A 23,608-nucleotide genomic window follows, 5' to 3' on the forward strand; every position below is an offset into this window, starting at 1 on the left:
TATTCAAATTAGGATCCCAGTCTTATGGAATGCATGTACTTAATGCATGTATCTTAGTTAAGTCAGAATTGAAGCTTCCAGTGCTCTCCCCCAAAATAGTTCAGAGACATTGACCTTACTGTCAATTCCCTGTTCAATCACATTAAAATTATTATAATATCAATAATATAGTCTCATAAAATAGAATATGGTTTGCTGTCTTATTAGTAACAACCTCTTAATATTGTTATGGAGCACACTGAGATAATCTAATCCTCTCACACTCTACCTTACTCATAAAATTATTATCATACCAAAAACATATCTTGTTGAGATTTTTGCAGAATTCAACAAAGTGTGAACAACTACACATTTTAATTAAGGTGGACATGTAATTTTCTATACTTTATTATATTCAGTAAAATTCTTAAAACATTTCAAAGAAACTGGATTCTAATAACTTTATGGTTTAAAAAAAATTTTTATGGAGAAGTGAAACTATTTAACATCCTAATTTATGGTAGTAATCATTTTTACCAACTCATCTATTTTCTCTATTTGGATTCCATGCACAATTTTGTTCCTGTGCTCCCTCCTGCTCTCTGTGCCCTGTCCACATGATTTCATTTCAGCATATGGTATGAAAATACTCAACTCTATTACACATTTCTTTACCTAAAATTCCAAATCTCAGGTTAGTGACCCCTACGGTTGAATCCTTATTAACAAAAAAAAAGAAAAAAGAAAAAAGAAAAAAACTTGTGGCCAGAGTGCAGACACATAATATGAGAAAAATAGACTCAATCTTCTAATACATATATAAAACTAGACTTTAAATGTATGTGCAACATACTAAACATTGGATTTGTTGTGTGGATTTACTGTGAAAATTTTTTAAATTTTAAAATTCATGCATCATGAATGTACAGATTTTGTTAGATTTACTATTCTCAAAAACTGACTTTTGGGGCTGGGGTTGTGGCCCAGTGGTAGCGTGCTCGCCTAGTATGCGTGAAACCCTGGGTTCCATCCTCAGCACCACATAAAAATAAATAAAGGTATTGTGTCCACCTACACATAAAACAAAAGAACATGGAGCAGCTGCCTTTAAAAAAAACTGACTTTTATTGGTGAAATTTTCTTTTAACACATTTTCATGTTATAAAATACATAAATAATTAGATTTGTGCTATATAATTCCATGTTATAACATTAAGCAACCTAAATTCCTCAGACCAGAGTTTTGAACTTGAAGATTCATGAATCTAGGTTCATTTCTGTACCTATCCTTGGTAATGTCACAGACCTCATTGGGTGTGTAAAATAAAGGGTTTGAATTATATCAGTTGTTCTCCTATTACATTTATACAGGAACATGGGACAGCTGCACAAGAGTTTGTTTTGCCAACTTGTAGGACAAAACAAGTTATTTTCTTTATTTGATATATTTCTCCCATAATTTTTTTTGCCAACTTTGCAACTGTCGCTTCTCAACTGTAAAAGGAATGAATTCAACAAAGTGTGAACAACTAGCAAACAAGTAACATGAGAAAAAAAAAAAATAAACAGCATTACACTTCACTTTCTAACTTAAAATGTGATCAGATATTCATGGTTGTCGTCTTCCTCATCCTCATATGGAACATGTTTGTTTCTATTTCAACATACTTGGCAAACAGCAAAAAAATTTTTACAAGTTTTTAGCAATGATTTCCACTTGCTCAATTCTTGTACCTGACCAACTTGCTTGAAAACTATTGGTCTCGATGTCCTTTCAGGTTTTTCCCAGCTCAAAGATTCTATTGTTTTTTGCAGGCCAACTATGTGAAGAAAATATAAATGAGTGTAGCTCCAATCCTTGTTTAAATAAAGGAACCTGCATTGATGGCTTGGCTGGCTATCGCTGCACCTGTGCAAAAGGCTATATTGGTAAGATGTTCCCACTCTTCCTCTATTATCGTAAGATCCTGTAAACTATAATAATTAGTGCATTTATTAACATAGTATATACAAGTTATTTTCAAATTTTATGAGTGCACTGTAATAATGTAAGACAAAGTCCTCACTTTTGAGGAAATACTAAATCAAGTTTATAATTTACTCTCAAACAGTTGAGAAAAAAGAAATATGTTCATACGTGTGTGTGTGTGTGTATATGTGTGTGTGTGTGTGTGTGTCTATACTAAGACAAACTTTCAAGAGGGAACTGGAGATATATCATATAAATATTTACAAATGGACATTAAAGTATGCAAAATAATAGTTTGCAAATGGATATCACAAATGGACATAAGATAATATAGTTAAATACATATATACTTAATTGATGAGGAAGAAGTCCAAGAAAGAAAATGGCCGTGGAAGGACAGAGACAAAGTCAAAGAAACAATTTTTTGGACTAAATTTATTAATTTTATTTTTGGACATTATCTCAATTGAATGTTCATCACTAATCTTAGTTTCAGAAGGAGATAAAAAGAGAAAATTGTCAAAAATCCACAGTCCTAAAATGACTTACAAAAGCCAGAGTTTATGACAGAATAGATCTTGAATCAGATGATTGGCCAGTGGCTCTGTAGCCTCCATTTTAGTCCTTCAGAAATGGATCCTCCAAAAAGGTAACAGGGTGATCCCAGTTTTCCCAGGGAGTTAACTATCTGGGCTCTTTCTCTTCCTCATGCATCGCCAGGCGTGCACTGTGAGACAGAAGTCAATGAATGCCAGTCAAGCCCATGCTTAAATAATGCAGCCTGTGAAGACCAAGTTGGGAGATTCTTGTGCAAATGCCCACCTGGATTTTTGGGAACCCGGTGTGAAAAAAACATCGATGAGTGTCTCAGTCAGCCATGCCAGAATGGAGCCACTTGTAAGGATGGAGCTAATAGCTTCAGGTAAAAGGCCAAGTCTGGACTCTTTATCGTTTATTCTCTTTACTAATTGATCATTCTGTAGTCTTTATGGAGTATGACTGTGAATTCCAGGTCAGCCATTCTGAAATCCTGGTCCAAGGATAGGCCACAGTAGAATCTCCCCACCACCTGAGGACAAGCTATACTAAATCCAGGGGAGACCCTCTAAGTTTAAAATGTGTAACCGTTTATATTTTACATTTCCCATTTATTCCAATGCATAGCTAGGTTTGGGAACCCCTGCTCCATACCTATAAAGTCATAAAAAAATTAAAGGAAGTAGAATCTCACTATACGATAGCACTAGACAAAACCCAATATTTTTCAAATGCTTTATGTTTTAGCTGAATTTTTTACACTAGGTAAAATCAAAATGGAGTTTGAGATCATACTTTTTAGTGTCCATCTATATCTTATGTCCATGATTTTTCAAGCAAGTAGTTTAGAAACATGATTCAAAAGAAATCTAATATGAGTCTGAACAAAGTAATAAAAGATAAGTTTTAGAGGTTGAAAATAGTAAAGTTTGAGTGAAAGACTTTGTCTTCCTGAGGCAGCTCTTAGGGTGCCAGTAGATCACAGTTTGAAAACCAAACCCCCATCATCTTTATCAAGACTGCCTGATCCCTTCCCCCACCCTTTGCAGGGAATTTCAGAAGACAGCACTTCTGCAGTACAAAAGACAGGGCTCTTGCTTGCAAAGAGGCGGCTGGTTCTATATATTTACAAGAGTTAAAAGAAGAAATATGTCTACCTCAATTGTGTCATTTTAAAGTCCCCTTCCAGTTCAGCCCCCACCAATTAGCATCCACTCATAAATGACCAATAGCACTAAACAGAAGAAATAGGGAGGAAATTCTGCCCACGAGGCTTCCATGAGGTCTCATCCAGGTAGCATTGTCTTCTCCTGGGTGCTTTGCATTTTCTGGCATTTAGCACTTTTTGGTGAGCCATAGGTCCAAATTCTCTCCAAGGTTCAAACAATGGCTGAATATCAAATTCATTTAAATCCTAACAAGAGGAAAGGAGAAGAGAAACTCTCCCAATTCAGAAGGAATATGGGTTATTGACAAAATGAACATGATAATGGTATGATTGTATCAAACATGGATAGATCAAAGTGGGATTCTAGCCAAAAAAGATTTATCATCAAGTGCAGAAACCCAGTAAAGATTCCCCCAATTCCAACTGAGATATCCCTATAAACTCCCCAAATACTATTTATTCATATTAGTCATCTTTACATCAATATCAGAGAGGTGTCCCTATGAATATGCCTGAGCTATATCCTCTTTAATTACAAAATACTTCAGTCATACCAAAAATTATGAAGAATAATGAAAGTCATGTGCTCACCACTGTGATTATCTGACCTTAGTATTTGGCTATATTTGATCCACATCCTTTGAAGAAACAAGTTCTTAAGGTCAGGTTGGATTCCCTCTAACATGCATATATACACACACGTGTTCACCTCCACAAACACCTGTTCTCCTTCCATGGTCCTGGTAATCATGGTCCTGAAGTTGGTATGTATCTTCCCATTCAGGGTTTATGTTTCGTTACATAATATGACTCCGTAAGCAATACATAGCATAGCTTTACATGTTACATAAGTAGTATCCTCTTCCAATTTCTTTTTCACTCTAAGTTGTTTTCAAGTATTGTCAGGGTAGATCCATTCTGCCTTTGGTTAATTTGTTTCAGCTACTGCGGTTCTTCTACTACATTGTGATTTGCTTTCTGATTCTCCTCTTTATAGACATTTAGAATGGTGTGTCTATGAGCATGTATCACACAGGTTCTACGCATTAACCTTCCAGAAGAGATGACAAGAAATGAATATACAGGATCCAGGAAACTTGACTTTTTTTGGCATTGTCGAATTGTCACTGTGCTCACTATATGAGGTTCCCTACTTCATGAAAACCTTGTCAGCATTTGGCATCATCAGATATATTTTCCATTCTGGTGGGTTTAAATGATTTCCTGCATTCCACAGAAACTAAGAACAAGATTCAAAAAACAAGAGGACTTGGACAAATTACTTAACCTCTGTAGCCACAGTTAACTCATATGTAAAATATGAATAACGCTAGTATTCCTCATTGCTAGAAAGATTAGCTTAATTTATGGAAAGGCTTTAAAACAACATGAGAAATTTTTATACTTTTCCAAGAACATCTATAGGAGATAACTAATAGTATGAAATAATATTCCACCTGGACTGGCACTACTTTCTGCTTTATTTTTGCCACCTTGACCTTCCTAGTACATGTCATCCTAAACAGATTTTAATCAGATGAGCTGGAAAAACAAACTAACCAAGCACTGTTTGGAAGTGAGAACATGTTTCAGCATTTCCATTTTCAAAGTCTTTTGAGACACGTTGATCATGAACCAGAGACTCCTTCTGATGTTTTTCTGCAACTGTTGCAGTTGTTACAACTTTTCATTTTCTTTCAGGTGCCAGTGTGCTGCAGGCTTCACGGGGCCACACTGTGAACTGAACATCAATGAATGTCAGTCTAACCCATGTAGAAATCAGGCCACTTGTGTGGATGGATTAAACTCATACAGTTGTAAATGCCCCCCGGGATTTTCAGGCAGAAGGTGTGAAACAGGTATATATGAACTCTATGTTATCAATAATAATGCTAAAAATAGCAATATAATAACAGTACCAATTTTTGCCTATAACAAGTACTGCCTACATGCCAAAAACTTTATATTTGTTTCATCTTCACATCCATCCAATTAACTAGGTACTATGATGAAGACCCCCATGGCACAGATGAGGACATTGGAGCTTAGAAATGGAAGGGGGAAGTAGAGCCAGCTGAATTTAGCAGAGCTCTTCTGTGTCTCTAGAAAGTACACTTCAATAGGCCATTTGACTTTAGAGGTGTGAGTCTGTGGACATGTTTGAGAATCAATAGACCAATGCTAAACTGCTTTCTCAGGAGTCTTTTAGCTGTAGGTCTTTGGTTTTATTGAGTAGGTTTTGCAGAATAGCCCATGAAATAGAGAAAAACCAGAGCTCTGCACGGGGCAGGAGATTGCCCTTGCAGTTACTCCCTGCTTCCTTCCTGCAACATCAATCACCTCCTCTCCACTGAGTCATTCTCCTCTGAACACAAACATTCTTTGGTATCTCTTGGCTTTGATAACACTCCAATTCCATCTCCCCTGCCAGTGACTGTATTTCTCTGCTTTCTTTCGCGATTTGAGAGCTGTTCCAATCTTAAATGTGCACTGGTTATCTTATTTAAAAGGATGTACCATGTAAATATTATGAAATATTATTTTGTAAATAATCTAGATGTAATTTTAAACTACTTCTCAAGTAATCGTATTTACTGAAAGTGAGTTTCTTGGGCAATAGCACTGCTTGCCTGCTGCTCACATTAGACTACTGGAAATGCCTCACAGGTGCCAAGTCTGCACTTTCTTATTTGTCCAGAACAGCCTACAGGTTTCAATCTGGATTTTGAAGTTTCTGGCATCTATGGGTACGTCATACTCGATGGTGTGCTTCCTACCCTCCATGCTGTAACCTGCGCATTCTGGATGAAATCATCTGACACAGTCAACTATGGAACACCGATCTCCTATGCACTAGATGACAGCGACAATACCTTCCTCCTGACCGACTACAATGGGTAAGCAGGAGAGTAAGGATGCACGTACTCAGGACCCCATCCTGGCACCTGACAGTTCAGAAGTGACATTGGAGGTCGTGGCTGGGGCAACAGGAAGAGTCAGGTACTGCATCAGGACAGCAGGGTGACAATAATCAAGTAGAACATCTGAACAGATTCTGCAAGAAGGCAAAATTTGAGGGATAACTTTTCACACCTGCATTGTGTTTGGCTGTTTACTAAGTATTTTCCTATGTTTGGCTTCATTTGCTTTTCACAATGACTTGAGAAATCAGTGCCCTTTTTATAGATAGTAAAACAAAATTTCAGAAAGACAAAATGATTCGGCCCAAATCCCACACCCAGAGAGGGGCAGAGCTAAGTCTCAAACCCAGACTCGAAGAGTTCTTTATGTGGCAGGATCTCCCAAGGTTCAGGGATTTCGGTGATATTATTGACCCATGAGAGATGGGTGCATTCTGAACCAATCCACAAGCTCAGCACAAGGTGATACTTCTTTATTTCTTCAGGACCAATTAATTTCAACTCTAGGGTCCCCTCCCTCTGCTTTGTTAGGAAAGTCACTTCAGTTATGCTCAGAGTTTTGCTGAAGAGCCACAGACCCAGGCAGGACCTCCCCATTGGTCGTCTGTTGATACTACTTCTTGCTGAGCTGTCCACTGGCCCAGCTTCTGCAGGCCCTCTAGGACCACTCTTTTCCCCAGGCCTTAGCAAGGCTACAAGTCCAGCCTTCAATCTGGATAGACTGTGGAACACCACTTGGCATTTCCCTCCGATATACCCATATCGTTGGCCTCCTAATGAGCAGTTTGCAGACCCCAGAGACCCACTGAGCTCTCAGTCCTCTCTTCAATTCAGAGAGTCCCACTACTCTGGTGGAAATCTCCCCATCCTCAGATACTATTCTTCTTATGGAATTTGGGCTTTCAAAAAAAGAAAAAGAAATCAAGGAATTTGCAAAAACTCTCCCTTGAGGCAAAATGTACATAAAAAGAGAATTTGTTGTTTACTTGAAAAGGTGAGGAAAATGGAAAATGCAGAAAGAAAGTAATTAATATTGTGAAAACATTACTTTTTCATAAACATCTTTGAATAGGGTTTGGGAAGATTCTGGAAGAGCTATTCAGTGTTTTTTTTATCTTCCTTATCAACTTTCCCTAATCATTTTTCTCTACTTCGTTTTGAAATTGTTTCACTTTAAACTGTTGATTATCTTCGTAATATCCCTAAGTGATGTAATTGTTGGAAACCTCTTTCAGTTGGCCACCCTTGTTTGGCTCCAAATATTCTTTTCCTTAGATTGATGGACTTGGCCTACCATGTGACTACTTTGGCAACTGTCTTAATCCATTTTCACCCATATGATGAAATATCATAGTTTCAGAATTGGGGTGGTTCATTAGCAACAGCAGTGTATCTCACAGTTCTGGAGGCTGGGAAGTCCAAAAGCAAGGCACTGGCAGAATTGGAGTGGTGAGAACTCACTTTCTGACTCATCTTCTTGCTGTGTCCTCAGATGGTGAAGCAGCAAGAAGGTTCTTTTGGGCCTCTTTTTTCAGGGCAGTGACATTGATAAAGTCCCTGTCCGCATGACATAAGTACCTCTCTTTGTTCCCACCCACTAATACCATCACATTGGTGATCAGTTTTCAACAAATGAATTGTGAGGGAACACAAATATTCAAACCATAGCAGCAGTGATAGCTTACCTTCTCTAAAACACCTGAAAGGTATTCTTGGTCTTAGGGAACATACATTCTAGCAGAAGGACATCTGTCTAGCATTTGAACAACTTTTACTCCTTCCATTCTTGACTCTTTCTCCAAAATAGCCAGATGGTCAATTGTCTCAAATTGGATGATGTTCTTGGACTTTTTCCTACCCCTCAGTGTTTAAGAAACAAAATTTCCAAGAGCTACAATGAAGTATAATTAGTAAATCAAATCTGCCTCTGTGGAATATGACCAAATGGACAAAAAGGACTAATGATTTTATACAAAGTACTTTACCCACAATGAAAAAGGAAAATGGCCCCACAGAAAGGATTGCAACATATGAGTAATGACTGTATTCCCTGGAATCTTTCTTTCCACAGCTGGGTTCTTTATGTGAATGACAAGGAAAAGATAACAAACTGTCCCTCAGTGAATGACGGCAGTTGGCATCACATTGCAATCACTTGGACAAGTGCTGGTGGAGCCTGGAAAGTCTATATTGATGGGAAACTATCTGATAGTGGTACTGGCCTCTCTGTTGGCACAGCGATACCTGGTATGTCTTAGCAAAATAAATAGAATTCTGTTAGACTATAGAGGTGGCCAGTGATGCTTAAATGAAACCAAGTTTGCTAGCTGTGTTGCCCTTGATTTCGGACAAAGATCCACAGTTCTTTCTCTTATTGACTCACTACTCCTTGATTATTCAGGCTAGAACAGCCATTAAATAATGAAAGACCTAAAAGAATGGATACATCTAGAATGCAGGCTGAAAAGAAGGAATGAGGAGTGGGAGATTAGAGCAGGAGGTTATGGTGAAATCACGTAAAGTCTTATAGGGCAGGTAAAGGATTGAGGTTTCCATGTCAAAGTCAATGGGAAGTCAAGATTGCAGATGACTGCAGTAAATGGAAGGAAGGGCAGCTCAGGTAGTTCCTGGCATGGTCAGAATGAAGCAAGAGGGCATGTGGGAAAGCCCCTCAGCAACAAAGAGGTCTCTAGCCAGAGGACAAACGACACCCCAGTGGAGGGAAGTCACTCATATCAAACACAATAAAAAGCATTTGCTGCTCCTCCCCTGGGAGACAAACATGGAACAAATGGAATACAAGGGAGAAAGCAGCTCTCCCTTAAATGACCCTAGAGTAGTTGAGGAGATAGTTGAAGCTTGGGCATATCCACACACACTGAGCATCTGTCAAGAACCCATCCTGTCAACAGGGGTCACTGAGTGCTGAGGCTGCAGAAATCACAGCCCCAGAGTGAAGCTCTGGCTGCAGATGGGAACATGTGCATCTTGTCCTGATGACGTGAGAGAGAAGATAGCTCACAAGGTTTGCTGAATTTAGGTAGCAGAGATGATTTGTAAAGAAATGGATTGGAAAGATCAATTTGGAAGCTAGGAAAAGGGGATCAGAGACCAACTGAAAACATCAGACATGACATCACAGGGTAGGAGTATTAGGAAATCGATATAGAAGCAGCTTTTGAAAATCATGTGATTCCAAGATTAGGGCAATATTTAATATGATTATAGTGAAAGCACTCTCTATAAATTAAAAATACATCATTCTATTGACATCTGCATCTTTGTAAAATATATTTGAACAAGAAGTCAATATTAAAGTCAAAACTTTCTTGTAATACCACTTATGCCTATTTACCTTTTAAAACAAATAATCCTGTTAGACAAATTTGTTCAATGGTTTTGTCATGATGATCCTGTGACTTTGATTAAAGTGTAGTTATTACCATGTTAGAGATGAAGAAAACAGAGGTTCATGAAAGTTGAACTGTGTTTCTAGAATCTAACTCCTCTGACAGATAGTTGTGCCCTTTCGTTCCCCCTCTACCTTTTTGGCTTAAATTAGCATGCTGGTACATATCCATGGATGCAGCAGGTGAGGGACCACTAGAAACTAAAGCACACAAATGTGCTGGAGAGACCAAGGATTGTGAATGGACATCCTCAGTATCTCTCAGACTCACCATGTTACTTTATTCCTTCTTGGATTTTGCTCACTACTTTACCTAAAGATTCTTCATATCTTCATTCAGTATGAGATTACTCTTACTCACTCATCAAGATCTAAGTCTGCCAGATGCAGTGGTGCATGCCTGTAATATCAACAGCTTGGGAGGCTGAGGCAGGAGGATCATGAGTTCAAAGCCAGCCTCAGCAAAAGAGAGGCACTAAGCAACTCAGTGAGACCCTGCCTTTTAATAAAATACAAAATAGAGCTGGGGATGGGGTCAGGTGCCCCTAAGTTCAACACACACACACACACACACACACACACACACACACAAAGATCCAAGTCTGAGAACCTTCCCTGAGCTCTGCTTTCCTCACAGAACCCTTTCTTTTGGTTCTCCTATTTGTACACTTTGCACTATTGCATTAACCACACTAAACTGGAAAGTGTTTATGTATTTTCTCTTAGAATTATAATCTCCCAGGGGCAATACAATTCTCAGCTCTGCTTCTACAACTGTGTGAGTTCAGTGTCTGGTGTTGTAGACAGCACACCATTAGTAGCCTCATAAGCTTCTGCTGGATTCAGCTACCCAATGTCGGGAGGATGAGTCAGAGGTGACTGGGCAGGAAGATGGGAAGAGGCGACTCAGATAGAAAGGTCCCTGCACAGAGACAGAGAGCACAATGGAGTTTTGTATGAGGAAGAAAGTGGTTATTCCCTAGAGCTGGTGCACAGGGTTTATATAGAAGAAGGAAAGGAAGATATGGAGGAGAAAGGAACTGAAACAGCCTGGGAATAGACTGTAAAGAGCTTGTTTATGTCCCTCAATGAATGTGCACTTTCTCCTTCAGTAAATTAGGAGACAGGAAGTAGCAGGTGAAGTGAGGTGGTGGTTTCTGTTTGTGTTTAATATAATATGTTCTTGTTTTCAATTGTCTCTTCTCTGGGAGGTGAGATCACAGGTGATTTTTATTTTCTTTTTTATTCTTTCATGCGATATTCATGACACACACACATTTCTTCTATAGTTAAAAAAATAGCTTTTATTTCTTTTTTAAAAAAATTAAGCCCTGATGGAAGATTGAAAAGTAGATTGAAAAACAGGAAAATAAAACTAGGAAACTCTTATAGCAGCCACCTGAGGAGATGGTTGTCTGACCACAGCAGGAAGGATGGCTGAGATGATTTCAAATCTGTCATTGCAGATCTCCAGTTGACAGTTCTTGAGGCTGTCTTAATCTGCTCAGGTTGCCATTGACAAATGCCATGGTAGCTGAAATAACAAATTTACTTTCTCACAGTTTTGAAAACCGCAGGTCTGAGATCAGGGTGCCAGCATGGTGTGTTTCTGGTGGGGGTTGTCTTCCAGGCTAATCCATAGCTACCTTCTCACTGTGTCCCCACATGGCAGGGAAAGAGAGCAAGTTTTCTGGTGTCCCTTTTATCAGGGCACTAATTCCATCGTAAGGTCCCCTTCTCACAATCTCATCTAAAGCTAATTGCATCCTAAATACTATCACAGTGGGGGTAGGACTTCAGTATAAACATTGGAGGGAGGACAAAATTCAGTACATAGCAATAACTGATTGCCTTCAATTGGTGGCCAAGTTTATGGAAGAGTCTGTTAACTACGATAAGAATTCTAGGCAAAGGAGACAGGGAATGACTCTGTATCTGGTTTAAGACATATCAATTTTGAGGTCTCTGTTGGGTTTCGTGTCACAGAGATACATGTAGCTAAAATTATAGGTCTGATACCACTTTGTATCAAATTGGGAAAGTTGTTTTTAGTGACAATACAATTAGTAAGGATTCAACATGTTGGGCACTTGGGTAGAGTGAGCACAGGCATGAAAATTAATACAGCCTTTCTGAGAAGTAATTTAGAAATGTACATCGAAAGTCTTAGAAACACTTGGCATGCAACCATCAATTCAACTACAGGGAATCAATCTAAAAGAAATAATCAAGCATCTGAATATATGTTTATGGGTCAATATGTTTACCTCAGTGTTACTTTCATACCAAACTTGGGAACAACTCCACTGTCCAGTAGTAAGTGACTATTGAATTAATTAAGCAAATTATTATTTAATTAATCAAATGGAGTTTTGTACATTCATATGAAATAGCAAAGCTATTGAAACTCATGAAATGAGAACATATTTGAGAAGAAAATTAGAATTCAGACATCATATATGGATGATCCTGAGTTGTGTGTTTTGATTGAAGACCTCTCACACCCACCTATTTTCACATATACTAAAAAAATAATAAAAAGAAAATATTCAGAACTATTGGATGATTACATCTGAGTGAGAAGAATTCTTTACAATTTCTTTTCCAAATTCCCTTCTGTGTCTGTATTAATTTTTCAATTATTAATGTTATTTTTAAAATGTAGGCTGGGAAATCCCAAAGGAGGAATCCATAAACAATGATTGGCAGGCATGTGAGGTCAAACAGGCAGAATAGCTGAAAGAAGAAAGAAAGCCACCAGATAGAATCCTGTATGCATCAGTTTCTAAGAGGCAGGAAGAGAAAGGAAGCTGAGACTTTGCAGAGACTGTAGGAAAACCAGGAGAGTTGCTCCCATGGAAGCCAGGCCCCATCTGTCAGGCTCCTGGCAGGAAATAGGGGTACACAAAAGCAGGTAGCTGAAGAGAGTATAGAAAGGACTGTTTTCAAAGGTGTGGGCAGAGTTAAGAGAACCCAAATGCACGAGGAATATACCCGTGATTAGCACAAAGGAAAGTTGCAAGGTATGGCCCTGAAGGGACAAGGGATAGGATCTGTTGCTAGAATTTAGGCAAACCTGTAGTGACGGAGAAGAATCTACCATCGGCAAACCCAATGGTTTGCCTGGTAGGAGGGGATCCAGGAGATTAAATTTGTCTTTCACCCCACTCTCTCATCTCAAACTGGTCTTTCCATTGGCCAGATAGAAACCAGAGAACAAGGAAGCCCAGGGATACAGCTCACAGGGAACCACCTTTGAGACACAAAACTGAGTAGAGGCAGGTGGCGGGTAGGTCTGGTGGAGCAAACAGAGCATTGAGGACGGCAAGGAGGGGGAGTTTAATGGAATTGAATGGTCAATAGAAATATAACTTCTCTGTAGCATTTGTTTCTGTTGACCATTTAATTATTTAACTGCCTTTGGATTTCGTAATTAGGAGGCCCCTGGCAACTTTGGAAAGTTCCCTAGAATTGGTAATTGAATTTATAGCATTGTAGCCTAAGGTATAAGAAAAATGAAGTGCAGCCACTATTAGCCAGCCAGGAAAGCTAATTTCTTAGAAGAAAGTAAGCCGAATCTGGTTGACATGAAATATTACATGCATATGTATATATTATTTATGCATTTTATTTTAATGCTTTTTATAGTTATGTATTTATAACCTCAACTTGATAATCTAAATTGTATTCATCTACTTTTTTAAGCTACTATATACTTGATTTGAATTTGTCCTTCGGATAAAACATAATAAATTTACATAATTTAACTGTTCAATCATTTTATCTCATACATTTATATTGACTATACCTTTATATTGACTATGCTTTAGTCAAAGGACTAAAGTCAGCTTTTTAGGAGTAACAGATCATCAGGCCAGCCAATGATCTGTTACTCCTGTTTTCTCTCTTTCTCTTTAGGTGGTGGTGCGTTAGTTCTTGGGCAAGAGCAAGACATAAAAGGCGAGGGATTCAGCCCAGCCGAGTCTTTTGTGGGCTCCATAAGCCAGCTCAACCTCTGGGACTATGTTCTGTCTCCACAGCAGGTCAATTCCATTTTCAGTGTATGACAGTAATGAGATGCAAAGGTACAAACCCAGCAAAAATGGGAACAGCCTAATGATGACATATTTTATTGTGAGCTCTTTGTTATCAGAATTGATCACCAATAGCATTGGAGGCTATGGTCTGAGTTAGACAGAAGTTGTTTATAGTAATTTTCAGTGATTATCCTTTTTAGTTGCTTGGTGATATTCTGAAATTTTATTGGAAATGAGTATTTTGTGGAACTTTGCAATTTCAGAACTAGAAAGAGTTGTAAAGAATAAATACTTCAAATCACTCTGACTAAACTTGCAGAAACACAGGACTATGCAAGATCATCTGTAGAGAGTAACAGATAAGTGGCTTGTATGGAGTCAATCAGCCTAGTTCAAATCCCAGTTCTGCCACAGAGTCACTGGGATGATTTTGAGTGTTACTACATTTCTCCACCTCTCTGAGCTTCAGTTTTCTTAACTATAAAATGTCAACAAATAGAACTGTAACATAATAGCTCAGTTGGTAGAGTGCTTGCCTAGCATGCACAAGGCCCAGGGTTCAATTCCCGAGCATCACAAAAAAGAAAAAAGAACTATAACATAGTGGAGTTCTGATAGTTTTGAACAAAATACTTCATGTGCATGTGTGGTATTGTTAGAGCTTGATAAACGTTTATTCACGACTACAGTGGCAGAATTTCTCCAAGACAGTTTCTCCAACTCTGTCAGAGGTCAAAGACAGAATGGCAGAGGAACTCTGCAACCCCTTAACAATCAGGAAAGCTTTAGACAGGATTTCAAATTTTCAGGGAACAACAAGCCTAGCAAGAGAAATATCTGGAGAGAGAATGGTGGGAGTGGGAGAAAGGGAAAGGGAAGTTTCCTCTTGCTTCTGAAATCATACCATGCAAAAGCCTGTTTCCCTTTTTCTCTTCCCCTAAAAATCTGTGAATGTTTTTAGTGGGACTAAATAATATAACTTTGTCTCAGTGGGAAAGTCAGTCTTTATCTAAAAATGTGCTTTTAAACTTTCAGGTGAAATCCCTGGCTAATTCCTGCCCAGAGGAACTCAGCAGAGGAAACGTGTTAGCCTGGCCTGATTTCTTGTCAGGAATTGTGGGGAAAGTGAAGATCAATCCCAAGAGCATCTTCTGTTCTGGTGAGACTTTGCTGTCTCTTGATTACCCTGGAGTTTAATAGCTACAGGAGATACTAGAGAATTCTCTAGTGGTCACACTGTTCAAATAGTGGTCAATCTACTCTTTAACTGGTAATTCATCTTTACCTTATGTTCATCCAAGCGATTTTCTTTAATATTGAGATACATCCTATATAACAAAGTACAAATTAATTGGGAAGTAAATTTGGCAAAGGCAAAATAAGATTAGGACGAGAGGAGGAATACGCTTACTTTTTAAAAAAATGCCCTCCAAGGTTCTGTGCTCCTATTTGAGATGGTTTGGTTCTCTATTTCCTAGCAGCTGTCTGAGAAATTTGGAGAAATGCAATAAATAAGGCATCCACCCACTAACAGTCAAACTCTGAGTGATCAAAATGGTCTCATAAAATTAAATATACTTAAATGAGTTTCATAAAATGGTCTAGGATTCATGGCTTTTGATAACTTATAAACATTTCATTAATATTACTAAAATGTCATTTGTTCCTTTAAAAATAAAAATTTGTTCCTTTAAAAATATACATCAGCTGAAAGAGGGAAAATTGTTGACTCAATTTGTTTTTTCTAATACCTTTGATGATGATCAGAGTCTGTGGTGACTTGTTCTAACCTCAATTGAATGGCTCTTCCATGCTGGTACAAAATAGGATTTTGGACCCTTCAACTTGAAGGCTCTGTTGCTGTGTTGCTGACCAGCTCTGCACCTGTGTTCTCTGCCCTTAGACTGTCCACCTTTAGAAGGATCAATACCTCATCTACGAACTGCATCCGTAGATTTAAAGCCAGGTTCCAAAGTCAGCCTGTTCTGTGATCCGGGCTTCCAGATGGTCGGGAATCCTGTGCAGTACTGTCTGAATCAAGGACAGTGGACACAACCACTCCCTCACTGTGAACGTAAGCTGCCTTGGTTGATCGCTGCTGTGGCTCTTGAGAAATATTGGAATTATGCAAACACCCTTCAGGAAGGCTAAAGAACAGCTAAATACTTCACAGTAGCTACTAAACACGCAATGACACCACTTGTGAATTCCTCCAGGTTGCACCAGGAACTGGATGTGAGGAAAACACAGGCTGGAGCCCCAACTCTGAGTTGCCACTCATTCAATTTTTCAACCATCTCTAAAGTGCCTACTATACACCGGGCAGTTTAAGTGCTAAAGATGTAGTAGTTGGGACAAAATCCCTGACCTTATGGAGTTTACATTTCTAGTGAGAGGGGCAGAAAAGTAAACAAACAAATGTACTCTTATTTATTCATAGTAAATAATAATGGTAAGAGCTAGAAAAAGAAATCATGGTAGGGTAATACAAAGTGAGGTGGGGGATCGCAGCCATTACCATCACCTGACAGAGCATATATTTATCTCCTTATCTGTCTACTTCATGAGCCCGTAAGCTCCACAAAGCAGAAGTCTTATCTCTTTGGTTCACTGCTTCAACCCCAGTATGTAGGAGAGAGTGTAGTAGGACCTTCATAATTATTTATTATTTTTGTGTGTGTGCGGTACTGGATTGAACCCAGGAGTGCTCTATCAGTATCACCATCTCCAGTCCTTTTTATCTTTTGTTTTGGGCTTTTGGGTTTTTCAGTTTGTTTGTTTGTTTTCTGAGACAGGATCTCACTAAGTTGCTTAGAGCCTCACCACTAAATTGCTGAAGCTGGTCTTGAACTTACGATCCTCCTGCTTCAGCCTCCTGTGTCACTGGAATTACAGGCGTGTGCCACTGTGCTGGGCCTCCATAATTGTTTTTGGAATGAATGAATTGCACACCTACGTGTGCCAGACTGGGTGCTACCTGGTGGGGATGCCTATGTGGATCCAGGCTGCTACCACTACCAGAGCACTCTCCATCCAGTGCTGGTGTGCAATGGAAAATTTGTGTTCAACTGAACCACTATAGTACTAGGTTAAGGTAAATACGATGTCCCTTTAGCATTTTGCTCGTAATGTGGTTGCATGCTCTCTGGTCACATTCCAGGCATTAGCTGTGGGGTGCCTCCCCCCTTGGAGAATGGCTTTTATTCAGCGGAGGACTTCCATGCTGGCAGCACAGTAACCTACCAGTGCAACAATGGCTACTACTTGTTGGGCGATTCAAGGATGTTCTGTACAGATAATGGAAGCTGGAATGGCATTTCGCCATCATGCCTTGGTAAGATAAATGTTGGCAATTACTATGTGGGTTTATTTGAGCTCTTTGAGAAACAGCTACCACAAATTCCTGAGGCTCCAAGGGCATTCCTTTGTTAACTTCATTTTATCCCAGTAAACTCGGGCAAACCATAATTATAAAGCAGCTGTCCTGAAAGGTGCCAAAAATGTTTTGAATTTTTATCAGCCTCAATATTAAGACCATATCTATCCCCTGTTCTTTTGTTTGCCTACCTGTAAACTAAAGAAATAATTGTTTTTATTGTGTATCCAGGATGTGGGTCTGACTGTTACATTTAAATTTTATAAAAATATATGAAGTTTTATGGGTTGAGATAGGTAATGATTTTAAAGGGAAAACAAACATTTGATACATAAGAAAAGTGAATCGACTTGAATATTTGCCAACGGTCTTATTTCAGATGTGGATGAGTGTGCTGTTGGGTCAGACTGCAGTGAGCATGCCTTATGCCTGAATACAAATGGATCCTATGTTTGCTCATGTATCCCGCCATACACAGGAGATGGTAAAAACTGTGCAGGTAACTCATATAGGCATCACCAGAAATGCCTATTTCAATTTTTTATTCTAGTATATATTTATGTTATTTTAAATAAGACAGTAGTTTCAAAGCACATACAGATAGATGCAGAAGATAAAATCTAATTAAAAAACATACTAGTAGAAATTCAAGGTGTTGGGCTGGAGATATAGCTTAGTTGGTAGAGTGCTTGCCCTCACAAGCACAAGGCCCTGGGTTCAATCCTCAGCACTGGGGGAAAAAAAAAAAAAGGAAGAAATTAAAGGTGTTTTAAATCAGTATTGTGCTTCTCCCAATGTCCCAGTTTCTGAAAAACAAAAAAGAAGCCAACTATATCGCTAGGATTTTGAAGAAATATCTGCATAGTTCAAGAATAGAAGAATGAGTTTAGAAATATAATCAGTGGCCCCTCTGCTTCAATCAGAACCAAAAAAGTGGTTTAGCACATCTTTACCATCAACAATTTCCTCTACCTCAGTCACACAAAATGTTATCACTGAAGAAAATAACATCTTGCTGCCTGACCATGCCTCTATATCTTGTTATGACTTTGACAGTACTGGCTCATCTCTCAACCCATTCCTATCTTTCTACATTTGCTGTGAGGGGTAACTACCAGAACATAATAAGATAGAAAGTAAAGAGGAATTTAAAATACTGTTCAAATCATCTGGCTATAGGTCCCCTACAATTTGAGACAGAGAAAAAGTCCCAGGAGTTATACATGATATAGAGACCATATTTCCCACTGTAAAACACACACACACACACACACACACACACACACACACACACAGAAATGTAAACAATTGTAACCACAAAAACACAACATCAGTGTCAGACAATAGAAATAGAATCATAAACTTGGTTAAGCTAGGAAATCTTCTCTTAAACAGAGAATATTGGATGTTTACACATACATCATCTCCCTGTACTATTTAAGAACAAGCCACGTTATGTCATATGCCTGTACAAATACAGCATAATGAATCCCACTATTATGTACAATTATAATGCACCAATGAAAATTAAAAAATAAAAAGCACAAGTCACAAAATTTGCCTATAGAAATACCCAATTTATAATGCATCTCTTCTCTTTAAAGGATGGGTAAAATTAAACAAAATTAACACTATAGGAACTTTTCAAAAATCTTCCTGCTCAAAGGAATATGGCGCTGAAAATGAGTTAATACAGGAACCAGAAGAAAATATCAGGAAACCGCTGGTACACCATAGAAGACAGAGGCATCACTTCTACTAAAAAATTTTAAAAATACAAAGCCATTAGGAGAAAAGATTAAAACAGAATAAAAAGTTAAACACTTCAGACGGAAAGGCAAACACATCAGACAGTGAGCTTGGAAACAATGCACCACAGGGTTTGTTCTAAAGATGTGCTCTAGATTTATGTTCAAATTGCAGCCACTTGTTATAATTTATTACTGAAAGGTAAGTAATGGACCTGGGACTGTAGCTCAGTGGTAGAGGGCTTGCCTACCTTGTGTGAGGTACTGAGTTCAATCCTCAGCACCACGTAAAAAATAATAATAAATAAAATAAAAGTATTCTGTCTATCTACAACTGAAAATATTTTTTAAAAAAGAAATATAAGTAATGTAGCAAGTTAGGTATTAACAACTACATTAGCAGAGATAGATATATGGGAATGGTAAGGAAATGTATGAGGTTGGTACAGTGAGTTTATGATGGATTCAGAAGGTATAGTTTTAATCCATATCTGTGTATAGTGAAACAAAATGTAAGTTGAAAAGTATCTTCAAATATTCTTAAGTTTAAAGCCACAACTTCCTTGAGGGAATATGCAAATTAGTAAAACAATAAAATTTTCTGTTAACCATGCAGACATATTTACTGTTAGTGTATACCTCCAGTGTTTTTCTGTACACTATTTATAAGCAACGTATTTAGTTATTTTGTATAACATTACATCATATACATTTTTAAGTCACATGATAGTTTGAGGATATTATTTTAATTCTTGATTTATAATTCACTTTATGGATTTCCCATAATTACCTTTTCCCTGTATGTTAACCCTGGATGATATCCACTACAAAAAATAGTTTAATAAACATCTTTGAACATGAATCTTTGTGCTCACCTCTCCCTGCTTTTCTCAAAATCTAGTCTTATAGTTGCATTTACTTTCTGAAAGTGTTTCATTTAAAGTTCTTGACTTACATTGCTCAGATGACCTTCAGGAAGATTGACTCAATATACCTTCCCCTTCTGAGCATTCATGTATTATATTCTCTCATACTGCTGAATTCTAGCCTCAAACCTTTCTGTAACCATTTTCCCTTCCCTACTCTGATGGCTGACCTCCACACCCCTAATTTATACATAGGAGGGTCTTGTGGTCCACAGTCTGTTTGGAAAGGGAGGCTGGGAACTCCCTTGAATCTGCTGTTATACAACTTTTCCATGTGCTTGAGACCAAGTCAATTGCTTTTCACAAACTGGGTGTGCAGTTGGAGAGAGGTGGGAGGGGCAAAGCCCTCTGAGCCATGCCCTGGCACCATGACTACTTCCCCAATAAGCAACTACCATTTTGGCCAGATAGACCTAATATATTTTTATTAGTCATTCCTGTTTCCAAATATTCTGTTTAAATGCCTGTTAAATGTATTTTCTGACCTAATACCCAACCTGCCCCTGGCCTTTATGCATCTCCCTTGAAAAGCTTTCTCTCAGGTTTTCATGAGTGCCTTAACTGTAGTGGAATTCTTTTGCTTTGAGACTTTGTATGATTGTGTGAAAGCTACTTATCATTCCATAAAAACTTTGTTTCAAGAACCTATAAAATGTAAGGCTCCAGGAAATCCGGAAAATGGCCACTCTTCTGGCGAGATACATACAGTGGGCGCTGAGGTCACATTTTCATGTGAGGAAGGATACCAGCTGGTGGGAGTAACAAAAATCACATGTTTGGAGTCTGGAGAATGGAATCACCCAAGACCATACTGTGAAGGTATATCAAGTGAATTTCCATATTTATTGTGTCTGGCAATCCTAGATAGGTAAGATGTGGGCATGTCCAATATTATGTTGTGTCCTTCTTCTTTGTCTTGCTACCCAAGTATTAGGCTCATGCTCAAGAGTGACAAAACAAATATCGAGAACAAAAACAAATCTAGAGCTGACCCTTGAGCTTTTGGAATTATTTTGCACACACAAAGAAAAGCCTTGATCTTGATTTTCTTCCTTTCAGCTCTGTCCTGTGGTGCACCAGCTATTCCAGAAAATGGTGGCATTGATGGGTCAGCATTTACTTATGGTAGTAAAGTGGTATTCAAGTAAGTATCTAAAATCAAACCAATGTTGCAGAAGTTGTTGACGTGCCAGTAGGGGTATAATACTGGAAGGAAGGGAAAAATAATCCCAGAGGATGTTTTGAATTAAGATGGACTTAATTGAATGCTGTGGAGTGTGAAGAAATCTAATCCTGTTACCTAAAGTTCATCACGTCTAGAATCCTTAAATCCCCTGAGCAGTAACCTATTATGCTCAGAGTGCCCCCTTGAGGCACCCCAAGGACGATGCTATGTAGGAAAGCACTCCAAGCTCATGAATACTGTTGATGGGCTTTGATGCCAAGCCTGATGGATGAGGAACCCAGTCCACACAACTCTCAAACCAAGACATTTCTGTTTACATGTACTAATCCATGACACAAACTGGAGTCTAGCCAAATTCTTGAATCTATCTTCTACTTATTACTCAGCAAGATTCCTCTGGGGAACACATACAGTAGTCAACCTTGAATGAAAAGAAAGAAAAAAGAAAAAAAAATAAAGACCTTAAAAACATTGGTTCAATAGGACAAAAGAGAAAGCTTCCAATATATGTAAATTTCTAATATTTTAGAGGCTTTTGTACAGATAAAATTATGCAAAATAAAGCAAACTACATTCTATAATTTTCCTCTATCTTCTTCAGGTGTAATAAAGGATATACTTTGGCTGGTGAGAAAGAATTGTCCTGTCTTGCTAGCGGTTCCTGGAGTCATTCTTCCCCTGTGTGTGAACTGGTGAAGTGTTCCAGTCCCGAAAACATAAACCATGGAAAATTTAGTTTGAGTGGGCTTACCTACCTTTCTACTGCATCATATTCTTGTGAGAGAGGATACAGGTAAAGTCCAGCTTCCTACAACCCCCCCGTTGCCCATTATTTACTCAGCACGTTTCACTCATAGTTTATAAATATAAGGCTATCCTCATATGTGTGCGCTTCCTGAGTCCTATCTGATAGGAGGGCCCAGGGAAATATTTACTCTGTGACTCTGGGGATCCGTTATAGTTCAATGGCTTCCACATTCAGACTTCAAACACAAAAGCAAACATTGTGAAGCAGATCACATACCTGTTTAAATGACTTTGGATGGATTAAAAAAAAAAAAAAAAAAAAAAAAAGCTTACTTAGCTAATACTCAACATTCCATAGGATGTTGTAAAAGAGTATGCCAAGGTCATGTTGTTGGAGCTCAATCCAAAGGCTGTGGAGTCCTGACCAACTGGATTCAGTCACCTGCCCACATCAGAAATAAGAGGAAACAATATACAAAGGAAAAATGAATTTAATCACAGTTCGTTCAAAACTGGGGTGACAGCTAAACTGCCTTCCAAATCCTACAGAAATGTTGTCATTTATAGGAACAAAAAGCAGGAAATACATGTATGTAGATTCAGCCAGGCTGTACTGGCACAGAGACATGTTACAATCCCAGTTTTCAATGCTCATTGGCTCCACGGTTTTGGGGGCTGTTTCAGCTTTCATTTTCAGCGTGACAATGATGGAGAAAATAGCTTAACAAACAGGTTAGCAGGAAATGGAGAAGGAAAAACAATTTGTAACTTCCAATTTAAAAGGACCCCATTACAGTTCTCCTCCAGCTTGTCCATCCCACAGTCTTGAGAGACCTGGGCACCATTTCATCTGAATGGCTGTTTATTGCTAGATTTGATGCATAGTTTCTTCCATCCAGGGCTTCAGAAGCAGATCTGAAATCTGAAATCTGAAGATAAGGCTCCACCTAGTGGCAGGACTTGAGTGCCAGGTATTCATGCATAAGAAACCTGTCACTTCTTGGCCCATCTTATTTTTTGATAGGGTTGACAAGTGACTCTCTTTTGATTCTGACAGCTTACCCCATCTCTGAATGAGTTTCTCTGAAGACATTTCTGATAATCCATCAAATGGTTTAGTCCCACGTCACCAGAATGGACTTGTTTCATCCATTGGGTCTGATCTGGTCCCACATTGGAGAGGAAGTGATAGATGGTTATGAGTCTGTGTTGAAAGACAATTTTTATGTTCATACAACAAAAAAAGGTTTAGAAAGAGCAATTCTTAAGCTAAGCTTACCTAAGTCCACAATTAAGTTTAATAAGCATTAGCTAACATCTTAAAACATTAAGATTTGTACTCGGTAGAATTTTGAAAGACAAGAAAAATAACCAATTTTTCTGTAAAGCAATTAAGTTCTGAGAGTTGCATTTAAAGAGTGCTTACTAGAGTCCTTCTTATGCAGACCAAGGTGAATTACCATTTTGGTAAAAAGCTCATCATTTTACATTTGATGTCAAGAATTATCTGACAACAGGTTTAGAATTTTTTTAGGTCCCTACCACAGAACTACAATAATTTTGAATACAGACTACAAGAATTAATACTTATTTACTAACTAAGAA

General features: G+C 38.3%; 1 protein-coding gene across 1 annotated transcript in view; it reads left to right on the forward strand.

Annotated features, from left to right (window-relative positions):
* Svep1 (sushi, von Willebrand factor type A, EGF and pentraxin domain containing 1) overlaps positions 1-23,608 on the forward strand; it is a 200,233-nt gene that overhangs the window by 126,997 nt on the left and 49,628 nt on the right. Inside the window, exons 23-35 of the mRNA XM_047525742.1 lie at positions 1,795-1,908; positions 2,669-2,870; positions 5,355-5,512; positions 6,352-6,550; positions 8,646-8,821; positions 13,902-14,026; positions 15,056-15,179; positions 15,924-16,094; positions 17,181-17,354; positions 17,776-17,895; positions 20,713-20,889; positions 21,130-21,214; positions 21,858-22,049. Coding sequence (XP_047381698.1) covers positions 1,795-1,908; positions 2,669-2,870; positions 5,355-5,512; positions 6,352-6,550; positions 8,646-8,821; positions 13,902-14,026; positions 15,056-15,179; positions 15,924-16,094; positions 17,181-17,354; positions 17,776-17,895; positions 20,713-20,889; positions 21,130-21,214; positions 21,858-22,049 — 2,017 coding nt within the window. The remainder of the gene's footprint in view (positions 1-1,794; positions 1,909-2,668; positions 2,871-5,354; positions 5,513-6,351; positions 6,551-8,645; positions 8,822-13,901; positions 14,027-15,055; positions 15,180-15,923; positions 16,095-17,180; positions 17,355-17,775; positions 17,896-20,712; positions 20,890-21,129; positions 21,215-21,857; positions 22,050-23,608) is intronic.

Source organism: Sciurus carolinensis, chromosome 14 (assembly GCF_902686445.1).
Source record: "Sciurus carolinensis chromosome 14, mSciCar1.2, whole genome shotgun sequence".
In the NCBI taxonomy this organism is placed as follows: Eukaryota; Metazoa; Chordata; class Mammalia; order Rodentia; family Sciuridae; genus Sciurus; species Sciurus carolinensis.